A 15121-nucleotide genomic window follows, 5' to 3' on the forward strand; every position below is an offset into this window, starting at 1 on the left:
TTAAATTGAATCAATCAAAATCAAGAAGAAAGCAGTGAGTAGGTAACGAAAGGAATTGTTCAAGAAAGAAGATCATTAAGAATAACCGATAACTTTTTCCGGCGATCGTCAACAGCTGCTCTTTAGTCTTGTGAACGGACACAAGGCAGAAACTGTCCTCAACAACAAAGATACCGCCAGCTTCAAATATGAAGTACGAAATAAAGAGTTTGTTTGAATTTATGGAAGAAGGTTAAGTGAAGATACGAGGTGAAAGGTTGCCCAGGTGGGGTAGAGGTAGAGGAGGTATGTAGAGTTTGTTTGATAAAGGTGAAGAGGTAGAAAGCAGGATTGGATACGAGGCGATTTTCAATTTGTGAGGTAAAGAGTTAAGCGCGGAGATAATTGTAAAAGCTTCCAAGTTCCCATACAACGACGAAGCTTGGACTCTCTGGCTATATTCGGATCCTATGATTGGATGGTAGACGCAAATATTACTAAAAATCTTTCGCCAACATAAACGCTTGGCTGAACGTTAGATCCATTTCATTTTAACGCGACGAGATCTTGTACTATTGATACCAGCATCAAAAAACTAAACAATTTCAAATACAAATAAATCAAAAGATATTGCCATAATTATATTTCCAAGTACTACGAATAACCTTTCCTTTTTATATCACACAGCGTAAATACGAAAAGGACCACTGGCTTCTCCCTGTCGACCGCCTATTCCGAACAGCACGTCCTTGGTACATACTTTGATTCTTTATCATATTCTGTTTGCATATTCCAAGGGCCATTGCATGCCCACAACGGATGACCGCATAATTTGACACTACGACGACCTTTTGGTCCCGATTATTGCAGATTTGCATCAAATTTAAAGAGTCCAGCGAAATGTTTTGTCTTAGAAGGTAGGTCATACATTCATCCGATTCATTTGGGTCATTTCGACCTTAAAATATCAACACGGAGGGGATGGATATCTTGACAACACAACTAATTCTCTGTCCTGATAGTTGGCTCCCTCTTCTCTTCATCCCCACCAACGCCTCTCCAATCTTCATTTTCCTCTTCTTCATCTGCACTTACTTCCTCAACCGACCCTGCGTATACTGTTCACTCCTTCTCTTAATCCTATTCGCCTCTTCCTGTCACTGGGCCGACCACTGTTTCTTCGACTTCAGCAGTAATTGGTTTCAACCACGCTCCTCATCCTATTCTCTTTCCGAAATAAACAACCAAACAGCCCTCTCAAATGAGATCATAGACAATGTGCTAATGTACGCCGGCGCCTTCAATAAAACTGCAATAGCATTAGCAGGTACGGCACTAGAGGATGCGAAGAATAATTTGGCGAGTAGGGAGTGGACAGGTATTGGGGTTGAGTGGTTGAGGAATTTATTAGGGAAGAGGGAATGGAGGTTGGAATGTGTGGATGTGTATATCAGGCTTTGAATGGGGATACACATCATCTACGAAGCAATAAAATGAAACTAGATCGTTTATATTTGGAGCATTTGGGGAATCACAGGCAATGAGTACAGCAGTATGATCAACTTGTGATGGTCATGGCTGCTGGAGATCATGTGAATCTGATAAACAATTTTCGAGGATGGAATGGATTCGGTTTATAAAGGGATTCGGTTGTTTGGCATAGGTCGGAGCAAGGTGTTAGTAATTTTATACATTACATTCAAGTTGAAGTTGTGATATACAGCGGTGTATTTACAAATGAGAATCAATTTGGCAATTTCAAGAACGTCATTAACTCCATTCATCACTGGTATATTGGATTTTCATACCGTCATCTTTTTTACGTTCACCCCTCACTATCTACTTTTCATTCGCCTTCCCTATAATCCTGCACCCATATGATATCTTTCCATTTTATAATGTCTTCCTATTCCATATCCCATCCTTCACTTCAATATAATTTTCCTCTCTTCTTTCTCTCCATCTCTTCAATTCAATCTCATATCCCTAGCTGCATCCTAGCTAACACCAGTCATCACTCAGCCCTACTCCTCTTTCATCTCCTCTTTTATCAAATTCCTAACCCCTCTTCCACCAATCTCCCAATCTCTCAATCCCGTCAAAACCTCCCTCACTGCATCCAAAACTCCCTCACTACATTCTACCATTTCGATATTACATTTCTATTATCTAGATATCTATATATCATCTCTACCATCCCATCACACTACAATTCCATAAACACTACAATAATCTATCCATCCTACCGCCCTCCATCCCATCATCTACAATCCCACCCCTTCCTCCCCCCTTCCGCTTCCGCTCCGCTTCCCTAGCCCTCTCACAAAACCATCCAGAACCACAACCCACAGCCAAAAGATATCCCACATACTTATCCTCCTCTACTACTCCATCACAACCTATTATCCATTATTAACCACTACCTACATCCTAACATCCCCCACACCTCATATATCTCATATCTCATATCCACACATCCATCAATATAAAACATATAATAGGTAACCATAACTGCCAGTACATTATCAACAAAGGAGATTATTAAGATAATAGACTTTAAAATATAGATTATTTGTGACGGAAACCCCTGCTTTCCTCCCACCCTTATTATATAAGAAACCTCAGGTACATTAACCATGTCCACACATGATACGATTACTCGAGATTAGTATGCGATTTAGGTGACCTGAGGATCAGATCCGGACAAGTACTAGGTATCAATGGTTATCGGTAAAGTAAGATCATTGGAGGAATAAATATGACTTCTTTTTGCCTAGCCATTGCGGCTAGGCCATTCATTTGTGTATATATAGAATAGCTATCCCCATCTACAGGTGCTCTTCACCTGTAGATTCTAAGTTAAATACAATTGCTGGTCTATAAACACCCTTTTGGTCACAATTATAATCCATTCTAATAACTATAATTAAGATTTTTTTCATATTATATATTTATATATATAATAAAACTTTAAGAAAAGAGATATTATATATTATTAAATATAAATTTCTTATTATAAAATTAATTAATTTTAAATATCATATCTTTTTTTTTAACTTATTTTTTGTATATTTTTATATATATTTTATTCAATCTTTAATCTTTAATCTTTTTGTGACCAAAAGGGTGCTTATAGACCAGCAATTGTATTTAACTTAGAATCTACAGGTGAAGAGCACCTGTAGATGGGGATAGCTACTCTATATACACACAAATGAATGGCCTAGCCGCAATGGCTAGGCAAAAAGAAGTCATATTTATCCCTCCAATGATCTTACTTTACCGATAACCATTGATACCTAGTACTTGTCCGGACCTGATCCTCAGGTCACCTAAATCGTATACTAATCCCGAGTAATCGTATCATGTGTGGACATGGTTAATGTACCTGAGGTTTCTTAAATAATAAGGGTGGGAGGAAAGCAGGGGTTTCCGTCACACTTTTATTTTATTTTATTTTTCAATTCTCAATTCTCAATTCTCAATTCTCAATTCTCAATTCTCAACCATCTCACTCCTTCAAGTTATTAGACTAGAAGGCTAAACACTGTAGTACAAAGTTGACATTAGATTTTTCCCCCTATCTTTCTCCTCATCCTCGTTCCTATGTATTCCTTTCCGTTACCGTACCCATCCATCCATCCATCCATGGTCTAAACCAGCTAAACCCATCCTATCCCATCTCATCTTTTCCCATTCAAAGAGACAGTACCTAGTAAATAGTAAATTCCACTAGTTGCCCTCATCTCACATACCTAGGTACCTATACAACTCTTCTCTTCTTTTCTCTCTAACCATCCACATCCCCAATACAAAACAATACAATATATACACCCAAACCACCCCCTCCACAAAAAAAAAAAAGAAAGAAACGACGATATCTAAAAATAGACACGTCTATTAAGTAAGTACCTACTGTGCATATATATTTCGCACGTCCGCACATTTCGAAAACTCCCAATATCAAAGCCAAAGCTAAAGCCAAAGCAAATTAAATACCATCATACTCGCTCGCTCGCTCGCTCGCTTGTTCGCTTCATGCAGTACAGTATGTTCAAGGGTATCAATTCCTCATCTACAAAGCTCTTTATACTCCATACTCCATACTCCCGATCCTTTTGAATCTTTCACTGGATTTCCTTCCTTCCTGCGGGGTTTCTTTCCAGATATCTTGATGAGATTCTGATGATTGTGTACGTAATGTATAGTTTTGAATCATAATACGTTTAAAAGATTTCTTAGTCCGGCTTTTTGGTTACCGTTTGATTGGATACTGCGGGGCATGTGTGGATGTGCTTGTGCTTGAGGTTGAGATTGGGATTGGGATTGGGATTGATCTTGGGTTTCTTGACGTTTATCGTGGATACCGATGGGAGTTTCGGGGATCCATTCTTTTTGTTCGGGGTTCCATCTATGGCTGTGAGAGTGTTAGTTTATGTTTATTTTGATATTGGTAATGGATAGAAGAGGATGGGATGAAAGAGAAAGGGGGAAAAGGGAAGTGAATTAACAAATAAAATGAAAAAACATACCCTTCATGTAATGTTTTCGTTAACGCCCTCGGACTATACTCATCCGTGAGAACCCTATCAAAACTATACGGTACCAATGCGGGTACACCCTCAAACTCCGTCTCCCTCAATGGATAAATATCTCTCGTCCTATAACGATGATAATTCTTACAGCTCCAAATTCCCGGCTGCGTACTAGGACTTACTTCCGCAAGTCCCGTAATATCAATAAATAAGCCATTCCTCACATCGATCCAACGCGCATCAATAACATTCATACCATCTCCTCTCACTCTCTCAACATGATTCGGATTAATATCGAGAAGATATTCTCGAGTGATGGTCGATCCATCCTCGCCTCGTCCGGTATAGTTATGCATCGTCATATTCATATTTTCACCCAACCAGGCCAGAGTCGCCGCCGAAACCTGCGTATCCAAATCCCAATCCCATGGCATAATCTTGCCATTCCACCACCAACCCAATAACGTTCCATGCGCAATCCACGTCTCGATATTGCGCTCGCGGAAAGTGGTTAAGTAGGATTTGATGAGAAATCGGAGGGAATCTTGTTTTTCTTCATAGCTAACGGGGTTTCCTTGAAAATATCGTATGTCGTAATGTCCTAATGAATCATCTCCTCCTGGCTCATGGAAATATTTCGTATCATGTTGTTCGGTTTGGCCTTCGTTGGAATCTCTTCCTTCTATCGATTCTGCCGGTTCTTCATTGGGTCGCGGCGAGGCGTGTGCGAATGAGGTAAGGAGAATTAATGTTGTAGCGACGGCGCCTAGAAAACGTGGAGGGCGCATTTTTATATACGTGTTTTGGTGAATTCCTTGTGTTCGGTTGTGTGATCTCCTAATCCTTCACAAACTCGAAATATGAACAAAGTCTTCCAGGAAAGAATGGTAAAGTTTCCAATTAATCCAATGGATGGACCACGCTAACGAAGCAAAATTGTACAAAAATTAAATAGAAGCACTGTAGTACAAGAGTAGTACCTTGGTGGATATAACGGGGAAGCTTGTCGATATAATAAGCTAGGAATATGCTCGTGTGCCTCACTTCCGAGACCGATAGTATTGCCAAGTAATTATCCAAGCGGCCAAGAAACAACAGTGAAGAGATCTTGGCGTTTTCAAAGCAAAATACGAGACGAATGGAACTTTTCCAGTCTGGCCTTGTGTAAATGATAGGATCTTTGAGCTTCGGGGTAATGCCAGATGCGGGATGATGAAAGCGGCGCAAAGGTCCTGGGTTCGTTGTTGGATGGCAGTGAGAGGGAAATGGAGGTCGCGATAGAGGCCAAGCAATAAGAAGAGAACAAGTCAATGAATGAACGAACCAAGTAAGCAAAATCAACGGAACCAGAAGAGTGATGGAAGAATTTCGAATGATTGGGAAAGATAGGAGTTTTGTGGAATTTTCAATCTGGTCATGATCTAGAAAGGGAACGGGGAATATCTGATCTTAGTTAGGTTGGTTTTTCTCTTTGATATTTTGGAAATGTCATGTAGCCGCGGTAGCGTTTGGAGAGTTTCGTTCACTAGTTTACTGGTTCACTGCATTTTGTCTAATAAACAGTTACTCTCCGTACTGCTTTCATCCAAGTCGAGTTAAATCTACGCGGCAAGTGAAGTAAGTGCAACAAGTGCAACAAGGATATTAGGATGATTACGTAGACAATCTTTTTTTAAGTTGGTGCTTTGATGCAGGGGTTCATTGAATAGATAAGAATATAATATCTTCAATGCGAGTTTTTCTGGAGGGTACGTACTGTGTAGCTGTCTCTGCTAAATGTTAAGTTATCAACTTATTATTCATTCATTCAGAAATTTGGACCATCAAATGTCGAGATATATCCTTCATCTTCAAAAATTACCACATTATAAATATATTTGCAGATCTCTTCTCGACTCTCTCTAAGCCTTGCAAAAAAGCTAGCTTATCGCAACCTTCCCAACCCGAGTAACCGATTTCTCACTCCATACCATGTTTTGTTACGTGCCAAGCACTTGGCACTTTCCCAGCGCTAACACCAACATGGATTAGAATTAAAAAAAGATGCTCCCTATTGACTCCAGCTGCGGATATGCCAGCCGGATGAACATCCCAACATTGACATCAAAAAGCATTCTTCAACGAACAAATTAATAATCCTTCTTCTTCACCTCTAGACTCTAGATCTCACATCCTAAAGTCTCATCACACGACCAACGAACGGCTGAATTCTATTTCTCAATTGTTTATTGTTCATTGCATTGTTCATTAATGAGGGTGACGCAAACATCAAATCCGTTGCTCGCTAAGATATCATCACGATAAATTTCCGTACGCGTCATCTCCATACCTATTCGGTCGTGAAATATAGGATGAGGGGTACGTATGTACTACGGATCCGTTACACGCCTCAGATGATAGCTAGGAGCTTTGTTTATGTTGTGGGAGAAAGTAAAGGTAAGGGCTGCGAAAATGTAGGGGCCACGAAACAAAAGGTTTTTGATGTTAGTATATGCGGTTAATGCAAGTAGAGATTTTCTGTTTTTGATGGAAAGGGGATGGGAATATTGTGATACTTGGTTTAATGATTATCTAGAAGTTGATGTTGAACAAATTATAAAGATACTACTCATCATTCATTCTTATCAAGGATTAATAAACATACCTCAAATATCAGATATCAAAATATCAGAAATATAAATAAAAAATCCATCCCAAGTACATTCTATCCCCAGCCTTCTATATACTTCCAAATTTAAGCCTCACCGGTAAACGCACCGATCCTCCCAACATCAACTCCATACATCTAGACAACTTCCTTCAAGTTCCGGCTAGTAACTTCATGGTCGTGTGCTCACTTACTCTGTATGTATGCTTGGGCCAGCCAGCCCTGTCAATATTTGCTTTACAGAGTATCCAAAATCATGATTTCGGGTAATAGATCGACATGTCTTTTTCACATTGATCTACTTTGACTCTTTGAGTAATATAATTACAGAGCACGTATAGGAAGTACTGTACGTATTGCGTATTGCGTATTGCGTATGGCAACTTATCATCTCCGAGCATCAATCACCGAATGAATGAATGATTTGCTGATGAAGCAATGGAAGTTGCTTGTTAATCTTTTAGTAAAGCAGTAGGTTACAGTGTACAGTGTGGATTATAGATGGGCTCAGGGGTTTGGAAGTTTTAATACTTACTTATATCTGTTAGGTACTCTGTAATTTGAAAATTGAAGGGAGGGAAGGCTAGTTAGATGTATATGGAGTATGGAGTATGTTTGTTCAATTAATCAGTCTGCTTAAAATATGAATACATAGGTATGAATACATATGAATAGACCATCCGATACTCGGCCGAAACCCCACGTTTCTATTCAATTCGTTTACGTTTACTTCGTCTATATCTCGGAGTGAGTCGTTGCCAGCTGAGAAACAAACTCCTGTTATGCTTATTTATCATCAAGCAATTGATAAAATATAAAATATAGAAGCACGCCCGTCGGCTAAGGTTATATACATACTAGGTACTTCAAGTTTCCTACCAAGCTGAACATCTGTGAACAAGGTCATATCATGAAGATGAAATATGAAAGATGAAAATTGGAAATACAAATATATAACTTACCTCTGTACTATTAACCATACCATACCCCACCAACAAAACTTCACAATACATGCAAGTTTATTATTGTATAATACTCATATAAATACTCCGCATATTACACGATAGCATAGGCTATGTATTCTTATATAAGCTCGGAGGAATAATCTATGTATGTAATCGCGGTACTGAGTACATGTTACGAGGTTTGCCGTCTAGATCACGTGGAAGTGCTCTAGGCTCTCGAGGTGGTTTATAACTAGGCGTCAAGCAGGGACTTAAAGTAATGACAATAATGCAATTCGTAACTAATAGTAGAGTATACTAAATGATTGATCTTGAGCACGAAGCTCTATACAAAGGAAATCCATCTTGATTATATAGTCCTTCATGCTTCTATGATTACTAGTGATCCTTCATGATCACCAGTGATCACCTATATCGTGATCCTTAGTGATCCTTAATGATCACCAGTGATCACCTATACCGTGATCCTTAATGATCACTACTGATCATTTGTGATCACGTGTCTTGGTAGTTGTGTAGCCCGTCGTAACAGTACAGTGACTTGAAAAAATAAATCGAATCGATCGAGTTATTTGCTACGAGTACGAGTACGGAGTACGAAATGCTACACCATACCCCTACGGTAACAATTTCGGTATACTGTATAATAGGGTAGGTAAGCTTAGTATAATTCCATAGTTTTTTTTCTTTACTTATATACATATCATATTTATTGTTTTTGTTTATTATTTACTATTTATTATTTATTATTCACATAAAACCAAATATACATCCAAAACTCATTATTTATTAAAACTATTGTTACGATGGTAACAGCTGACTTGTTTTCGTAAGCTTGGGCCATGTGCAAATCGGTTTCGATTCGCTCAATTTACTATGAGATTTCGGTCACCCTAAGAACTCATATGCACGCACCATCAGAGCATATAAACAAGTATGCTGGATCACTCAGGATCACTGGTGATCCAAGGTGATCCAAGGAGCATGAAGATCTATATATTCAATATGAATTTCCTTTTGTAGAGCTTCGTGCTCAAGATCAATCATTTAGTATACTCTACTATTAGTTACGAATTGCATATCATTATTGTCATTACTTTAAGTCCCTGCCTGACGCCTAGTTATAAACCTACTTCGAGAGCCTAGAGCACTTCCACGTGATCTAGACGGCAAACCTCGTAACAACTATCTCAAATATATCTATCTATATAAAAAGACAAATAAATAAATAAATAATCCTACCTAGGTATAGTATAGTATATACTTGAAAGTCCAAAGTTCATCGCTAGATATCCATCCCAAAAACCCCTTCCAATAGAACTTCAAGATTTAATTAGCTCTAGCTTTTAAATTTAGCTTTAACATCAACATCAACATCACCACAGACAACTCAAGGTCAGATACTCTATCTAGTAGAAAGGCATTATCCGCGCGCTCTTGGTCCCGCATTAAAATACTGTGCGGAGTATGAGTTGAAGAATTTGAGAATCTGAAACGTGCTGCTGGGTGCTGGGTGCTGTCTGGGTGCAGCAAAAATAAACTTTCGGTTAGGTGGGGGGAAGGTGCTCGGATAGATAGATTAGGGGGTTTGCGGGATATACTTTGCGGGATGTGATGTACTCTGTAAGGTTTTTGCTTTGTGATTGGCGGGAGGCGGAGGGAGGTATTTGAGGGTTGGGGTTAATGTTGGGGTTGTGGTTGCGGTTGGATTGTTCTAGATCTGATCTGGAATTTATTGGGGCGGTGGATTGTTGGATTGTTCTAGAATTTTAGAGTTTGTTGATTGTTATGTTGTTGGATATAGATAGGATGGAAAGACTTTGGAGTATTTGAGTATTGATAGAGAGGATTTGGGGGAATGGGAAATGCTGGATGCGTTTAATGTTATGAGTTGAAATTCGGAGTAAGCTTGCTTGATTGGATTTTGTCCAGTTTAGTTGCATGTGCATTAATTCATCGGTTTTACGACGGTGAGAGGATATTTTTCTTATTCATATCTACAGTGTAGTATGATTACTCCGCTCAGATTATTTGATTTGGTATTGAAAGTTTAAGTTTAAGTTTGGCTTGAATGACAAGTAGACTGAGAGCGGGGTATTGCTTCGGGATGCGGAGAGTGGGTGGGAGGTTATGATGATTGACAAAGTATGATATTTTGTATGAAAGTCTCGAAGAAGAGTATCCAGAATAGGTTGAAACTAAATGGGATGTAGCTGGTATGCGGATCTGGAAGTCCATATTGCGTGGCAAGTTGAGTCTTCAGACCACTACCTTCTGTCTCTTCAAAATTGTATGTGTGTGGGTGGTTTTTTGAGGTCAGGCGAATGTTTTTATCTGTTTTTGGCGCTATGGGTAAGGGACGGATACATGCTGTGATCACAAGCAGAGTTGAAGTTTTCTTGACTTTATTGGGATGATAGTCTTTCTTTGTTTTGGGTCATGGAGCGACCGAGATATGGTTAAATATCTAAAGATGAAAGTAGAATGGGAGAAGGGCTTGCGCTTGATGATTTTACGTTGAAGTTTTGCATTGCTGAATTTCCGGTGATTCACCATATCAAGTTATTGGGTTTCTTGAGACCAGAAAGAGCATTAGATTGAATTGATTGATTCTCTAGCTAAGCAGTTAAGCTGCGAGTATATATTCAAAAAATGAAGGAATAAGGTTAGGTATTCAGCCTTCGGAATTAAAGTGCTTTGAAATCAAAATATTGAAAGCAAACAAACAGTATACCAAAAAGGAAAGAATGAATTAAAAGTTGAGTTTTGTTTGCTCCTTATATGCATATGCTGCCAAGATCCCAGGAGGTCAACACAAGTTCACCATCTCTCTCACTAATCTAAGATAATATCTTTCATTCTCTTAAGTTGACTTTGGTATTTTATGCCCTTTGTAGTTCATCTTCTTTGGTGCGCTTGAAGCTGTTCTATTCTGATAATGATAGGTTTAATGTTGAGTGTTATGTAAAGTATTCAGAAGAGTGTAAATGTTCATCGTGGTCATCATAAGGAACAGTGAGTGAGCAGCAGACATTAGTCGAATCAATATAAATGAAATGCAATGATCCATTGCAGGAAGTCCAAGCGAATTCTCCTTGAACTCACATCAGTTCCTACAGTATGGAAGAAAACCCTTTCCCCTCAATCCCTTTTCCTATAACCAGCATCATCTACGCCATACTGTTCACCTGCAAATCTTTATGCATCTCAATCTTCCTCATAGGGTCACTCACATCCCTGCGAAATTTGGCTTGTCGTGCGACCCATCTACTTGTGCCCAAACAATATTGGTGAGTCTCCCTTCCACTCGCCAATTATTTCGCTAGTGGTTTTAGGCATTTATGTATCGATATCGCTGTTAACGGGCTATGTGATACTCGGAGACTGGTCAAAGTGACGAGGATGAAGGGGAGGTGAGCACATATAGTGTAGTATAATATTTTATTGGAAACATCACTAACATTATCTTAAGTATGTTGATGCTCATTCCGAACATCTAATGAAGAAACCCTTCAAGCAAGAATAATAAAATCGTTTCCAAACTCGTAAATTCCGCCTTTTTGCCGTTATGCCATGGTTTAGTTTCTTGTGAAGATATATATCTTCAAACGAAATGTTCTCATATCTCGAGATAAGTTTCGCAGAACTTCGGGGCAGTGAAATCTAATGGGTAGTTAGAGCTAACCTGGAGTATTGTTATTATTATCGAATGAATAGCAAATTCCATTTTTCACTACTGCCGCTAAACTCTACTCGATCCAAACATCACAAGAAGTAGGATTCATGCAATAATTTCTTATTGGAATTCCATCACAGATCCATGGAAAAAACGTGTTGTATCACCAAGGGGCATATACATACCAAACCAAAGTAACCCGGGAATATAATGATCCACTCCAGTCTTCGAATCATTTTCATATCCGAATGCGTAGCCAAAACAAACCCCTACTTGCTTCTCCAGGCACGGAAGGCGAATGTTTGATTTAACACAAGCTGTCCTCCTATTGCAAAGACCATCTGAGCGTCGTACTGTAAATGTACCCCCATACTTTTCAACAAGCAAAGTTATCCTCCTACTAAATGAAAGCGTGACAACTTCACCCATCACAATTGAGGCTAAACCACCAACTCATCAAGGCGTCATTCGCCCCAGCATTCCCAATCCCCAATATGAATATACAAGCTAAACGCACAGTTTGCCGAGTCCAATATCCAGCTAACAACAAGATCAGCAATGCATACATATAGTATTAACTCGCAAACAATCACCCAATCGCTCCTGTGAGCCCGCACTGATACGCCAAATAATACCATGGATCCAGAGTTCTAATCAGCTTATGCTCATAAAAATTCTTTGATGTTTTCAAGGCTTGCCATTAATTTCAATATGGAAGGGAACGGTGGGTGTAAAAGATCAACCTAAAAGAAAAGATCTTCGATGACTCTGTCCACACACACTCGTGCAATATCTGGTACCGAAAATTTTCACCAAATGATGATAGAAATCAAAATGTCCGTGTAGCTTTCAAGACAGGGGGTAAATTTGCTTTATTGACCTGCGAAATTCCGTCTGGTGCGAGGCTTCATCACGAATCAGTCTTGCCTTGCTTCAGAGTATGTTGTCCTTCCTTGTACAGCGAGGGTGTAACCCATACCTGTTTCTCACCTCTCCATCAACGGAATAAAGTTCACCAATCTCACGCAATGCACTGCAGAAAATCATATTATAGTAGCTATATCGAAAGTGTATATATACATGATCTTAGCTAACACCAATCAATGAGTTCAATAGACATTATAACGTACATTTTGCTGTAGTAATAATCCCCGCAAATAGTTCCTCCGAAGATAAATTGAGCTTCCCATAACCATTCTCCAGAAATTCTATAAATCTTCAATATTGCAGATGCAATTATTAACTAGTATTCAGCCATTCCTGTGTGTCTCCAGTATAGTACAATGCTTCTTGTGAGCTTAATCTTAACTTTCCTTTTTGACAAGACTCCGGAAAACGCCAAATCCACCTGACAGTTCGTAACTCCTCGAGGGAAAATGTAAAGGAAATAATTAGTTGCATGGACATGAAAGAGGTCAGCCATTGCCATTTACCCCCAAATTATAGTACAAAAATGACGTAGAATCGAAGGAGATTCCATCCGTAAAACAAATCCTGGGCTTCTGATTGGTTTGTATGATGCAGAACCTGATCAATCCCAGACAAAGGTATGCAATACTTCAGAGTGCAGCCCAATAATGAGAGGATTTCGATTTTTGGGTTCATTTTAAGATTGAGATCATTCAGAACATTGAATCCATTTCAAACCAAGAGTTCATTCAAATGCTCAGGGATGGAGAAATAGCTGGCTTGGATCGAGCGTTAGTTTGTGCGTTTCGTGAATTCTATGACAGGTATTTCCAGTGCGTAGCTCGTAGTCTTTCTGTAATCTCTTGAACCTGGTCTGGAACGCAGCGGTAGTGAGAATCTTCCATTGAAATCTCGGTAAATTCCACACAGAGCCATTTGCGATGTCCTGCAATCTCTTCCTGTTGAGGCGGTCCATGCAAAACTTCAGCTCGAGTAGATTTACATTCTCTTGAAATAATCCTCTATGAGTGTCACTAAACCTCCTCTCAGGTGAAAACATAAGCAGCGCCTCGTTGATTTGAATTGGCTCAAATAGCACTGGCTCATTGTCGTTCTGACTGGAGGACAATCCGTTCTCATGACCATAGGGTAGATGATTATCTACCACAATTGTTAAATCTTCAACATTGCAGAACAATTTCAGTAGTTTGGCAAGGTCTTTAGTTTTGACATCTCGATCATCAATTGTTGAAGCCCTAAGATTGGGACGAAATTGAAGAGCAAGATTGCGAATTTTACGTGCCTCAGACGGTGCCATAAAGTGGCGTTTGTCGCCCTCAGGTAGAATTGCAAACTGAATCTGCTTTTCCGAAAGAAGCAAGATATCTCTTTCGTAATTAAAGTAAGTCTCAGCAAAAGACCATTCATATGGAAATGCTCGTTGGTATCTTTTGGATGCGACCTCGTGTGATTCTTTGCAAACTAGCAATAAGCTAGGAATTTTCGCTTCTGATGAGAAACCAAGTTGATCATCATCTTTGATCCGTGTCCGAACCACACCGATAACGTCCATATCTGCTGGTAATACACCGTCCATGCCGGTGCAGGTGGTCCCATTTGAATGAGGATAATCATCATTTTGGCATCTATCTGGCACGAACATATCTGATCGTACTCTGACCATCGCATGCTCACAACGAGAAGTATTGTATGTTTTCAAAGGTACGACCCGAGGATCGGGAATTGCCCATTCCCATATCAGTAAACGAAGTTCGACTGGGATTCGTGGGAAAAGAGGAAATGAATTAGAGGTTTCATCTGGTGTATTGTTTTGGGACTGGCCGAGACCATCACCACGCATTTGTTCAAAATAAAACGACATACTCGAGTAGTTGATTGTGAGTTTGTTAATTTGAGAAAAATTCACGAAGAGGTGGGAGTACTAGTTTAGTGCCCTTGATCTTAGTTCTAGACCACGTGACTCCGTATTTCTATTGTAGCATAGATGTCGTGACCACATTGCAAGCGATGAACGGAAGACCTAAATCTGACACCAATAATACACCTATGCCTAATGATTTTCAATGTCCTTCCTACTTAATTCGGATTTCACGATCAAGGATTCTCTCGAAACTCATGCATAGAATTTCGGAGTGAGGATATTTCGGTATAACCTTAACCTACCGAAATATACTCATCCGTCGGTTTCATGCATCTATCGCTTTTCATGTATATGAACCGGCAACGCCTTTATTTTTGAGGGCAGCTTGGTAAGTATGATATCATAAACTCCGAGAAACATATCTTTGCGCATTTTGAATAAGTGGGATCAACCATCCCTCAGCTTGTATTCATTTGTGCTGAAAATGGCGCTGAAGTCGCACAATGTAACATCATGCATCATCTTATC

General features: G+C 39.4%; 4 protein-coding genes across 4 annotated transcripts; 2 read left to right on the top strand and 2 right to left on the bottom strand.

The window, feature by feature from the left end:
* Nucleotides 1-879: 879 nt before the first annotated feature.
* SS1G_07811 (hypothetical protein) lies at nt 880-1440 on the top strand (the record flags this gene model as incomplete). Its single annotated transcript, XM_001591136.1, has 2 exons — nt 880-896; nt 1002-1440. The coding sequence occupies 2 exons, from the start codon at nt 880-882 to the stop codon at nt 1438-1440; spliced, it is 456 nt and encodes a 151-aa protein (XP_001591186.1).
* A 2754-nt stretch (nt 1441-4194) lies between these two features.
* On the bottom strand, nt 4195-5302 carry SS1G_07812 (hypothetical protein; the record flags this gene model as incomplete). Its single annotated transcript, XM_001591137.1, has 2 exons — nt 4195-4390; nt 4512-5302. The coding sequence occupies 2 exons, from the start codon at nt 5300-5302 to the stop codon at nt 4195-4197; spliced, it is 987 nt and encodes a 328-aa protein (XP_001591187.1).
* A 5026-nt stretch (nt 5303-10328) lies between these two features.
* On the top strand, nt 10329-10727 carry SS1G_07813 (predicted protein; the record flags this gene model as incomplete). Its single annotated transcript, XM_001591138.1, has 2 exons — nt 10329-10416; nt 10600-10727. 2 exons carry the CDS (start codon nt 10329-10331, stop codon nt 10725-10727), a joined length of 216 nt encoding a protein of 71 aa, XP_001591188.1.
* A 2741-nt stretch (nt 10728-13468) lies between these two features.
* On the bottom strand, nt 13469-14572 carry SS1G_07814 (predicted protein; the record flags this gene model as incomplete). Its single annotated transcript, XM_001591139.1, has 1 exon — nt 13469-14572. The coding sequence occupies one exon, from the start codon at nt 14570-14572 to the stop codon at nt 13469-13471; it is 1104 nt and encodes a 367-aa protein (XP_001591189.1).
* Between the last annotated feature and the right edge of the window lie 549 nt (nt 14573-15121).

Source organism: Sclerotinia sclerotiorum, genomic scaffold (assembly GCF_000146945.2).
Source record: "Sclerotinia sclerotiorum 1980 UF-70 scaffold_10 genomic scaffold, whole genome shotgun sequence".
Classification (NCBI taxonomy): Eukaryota; Fungi; Ascomycota; class Leotiomycetes; order Helotiales; family Sclerotiniaceae; genus Sclerotinia; species Sclerotinia sclerotiorum.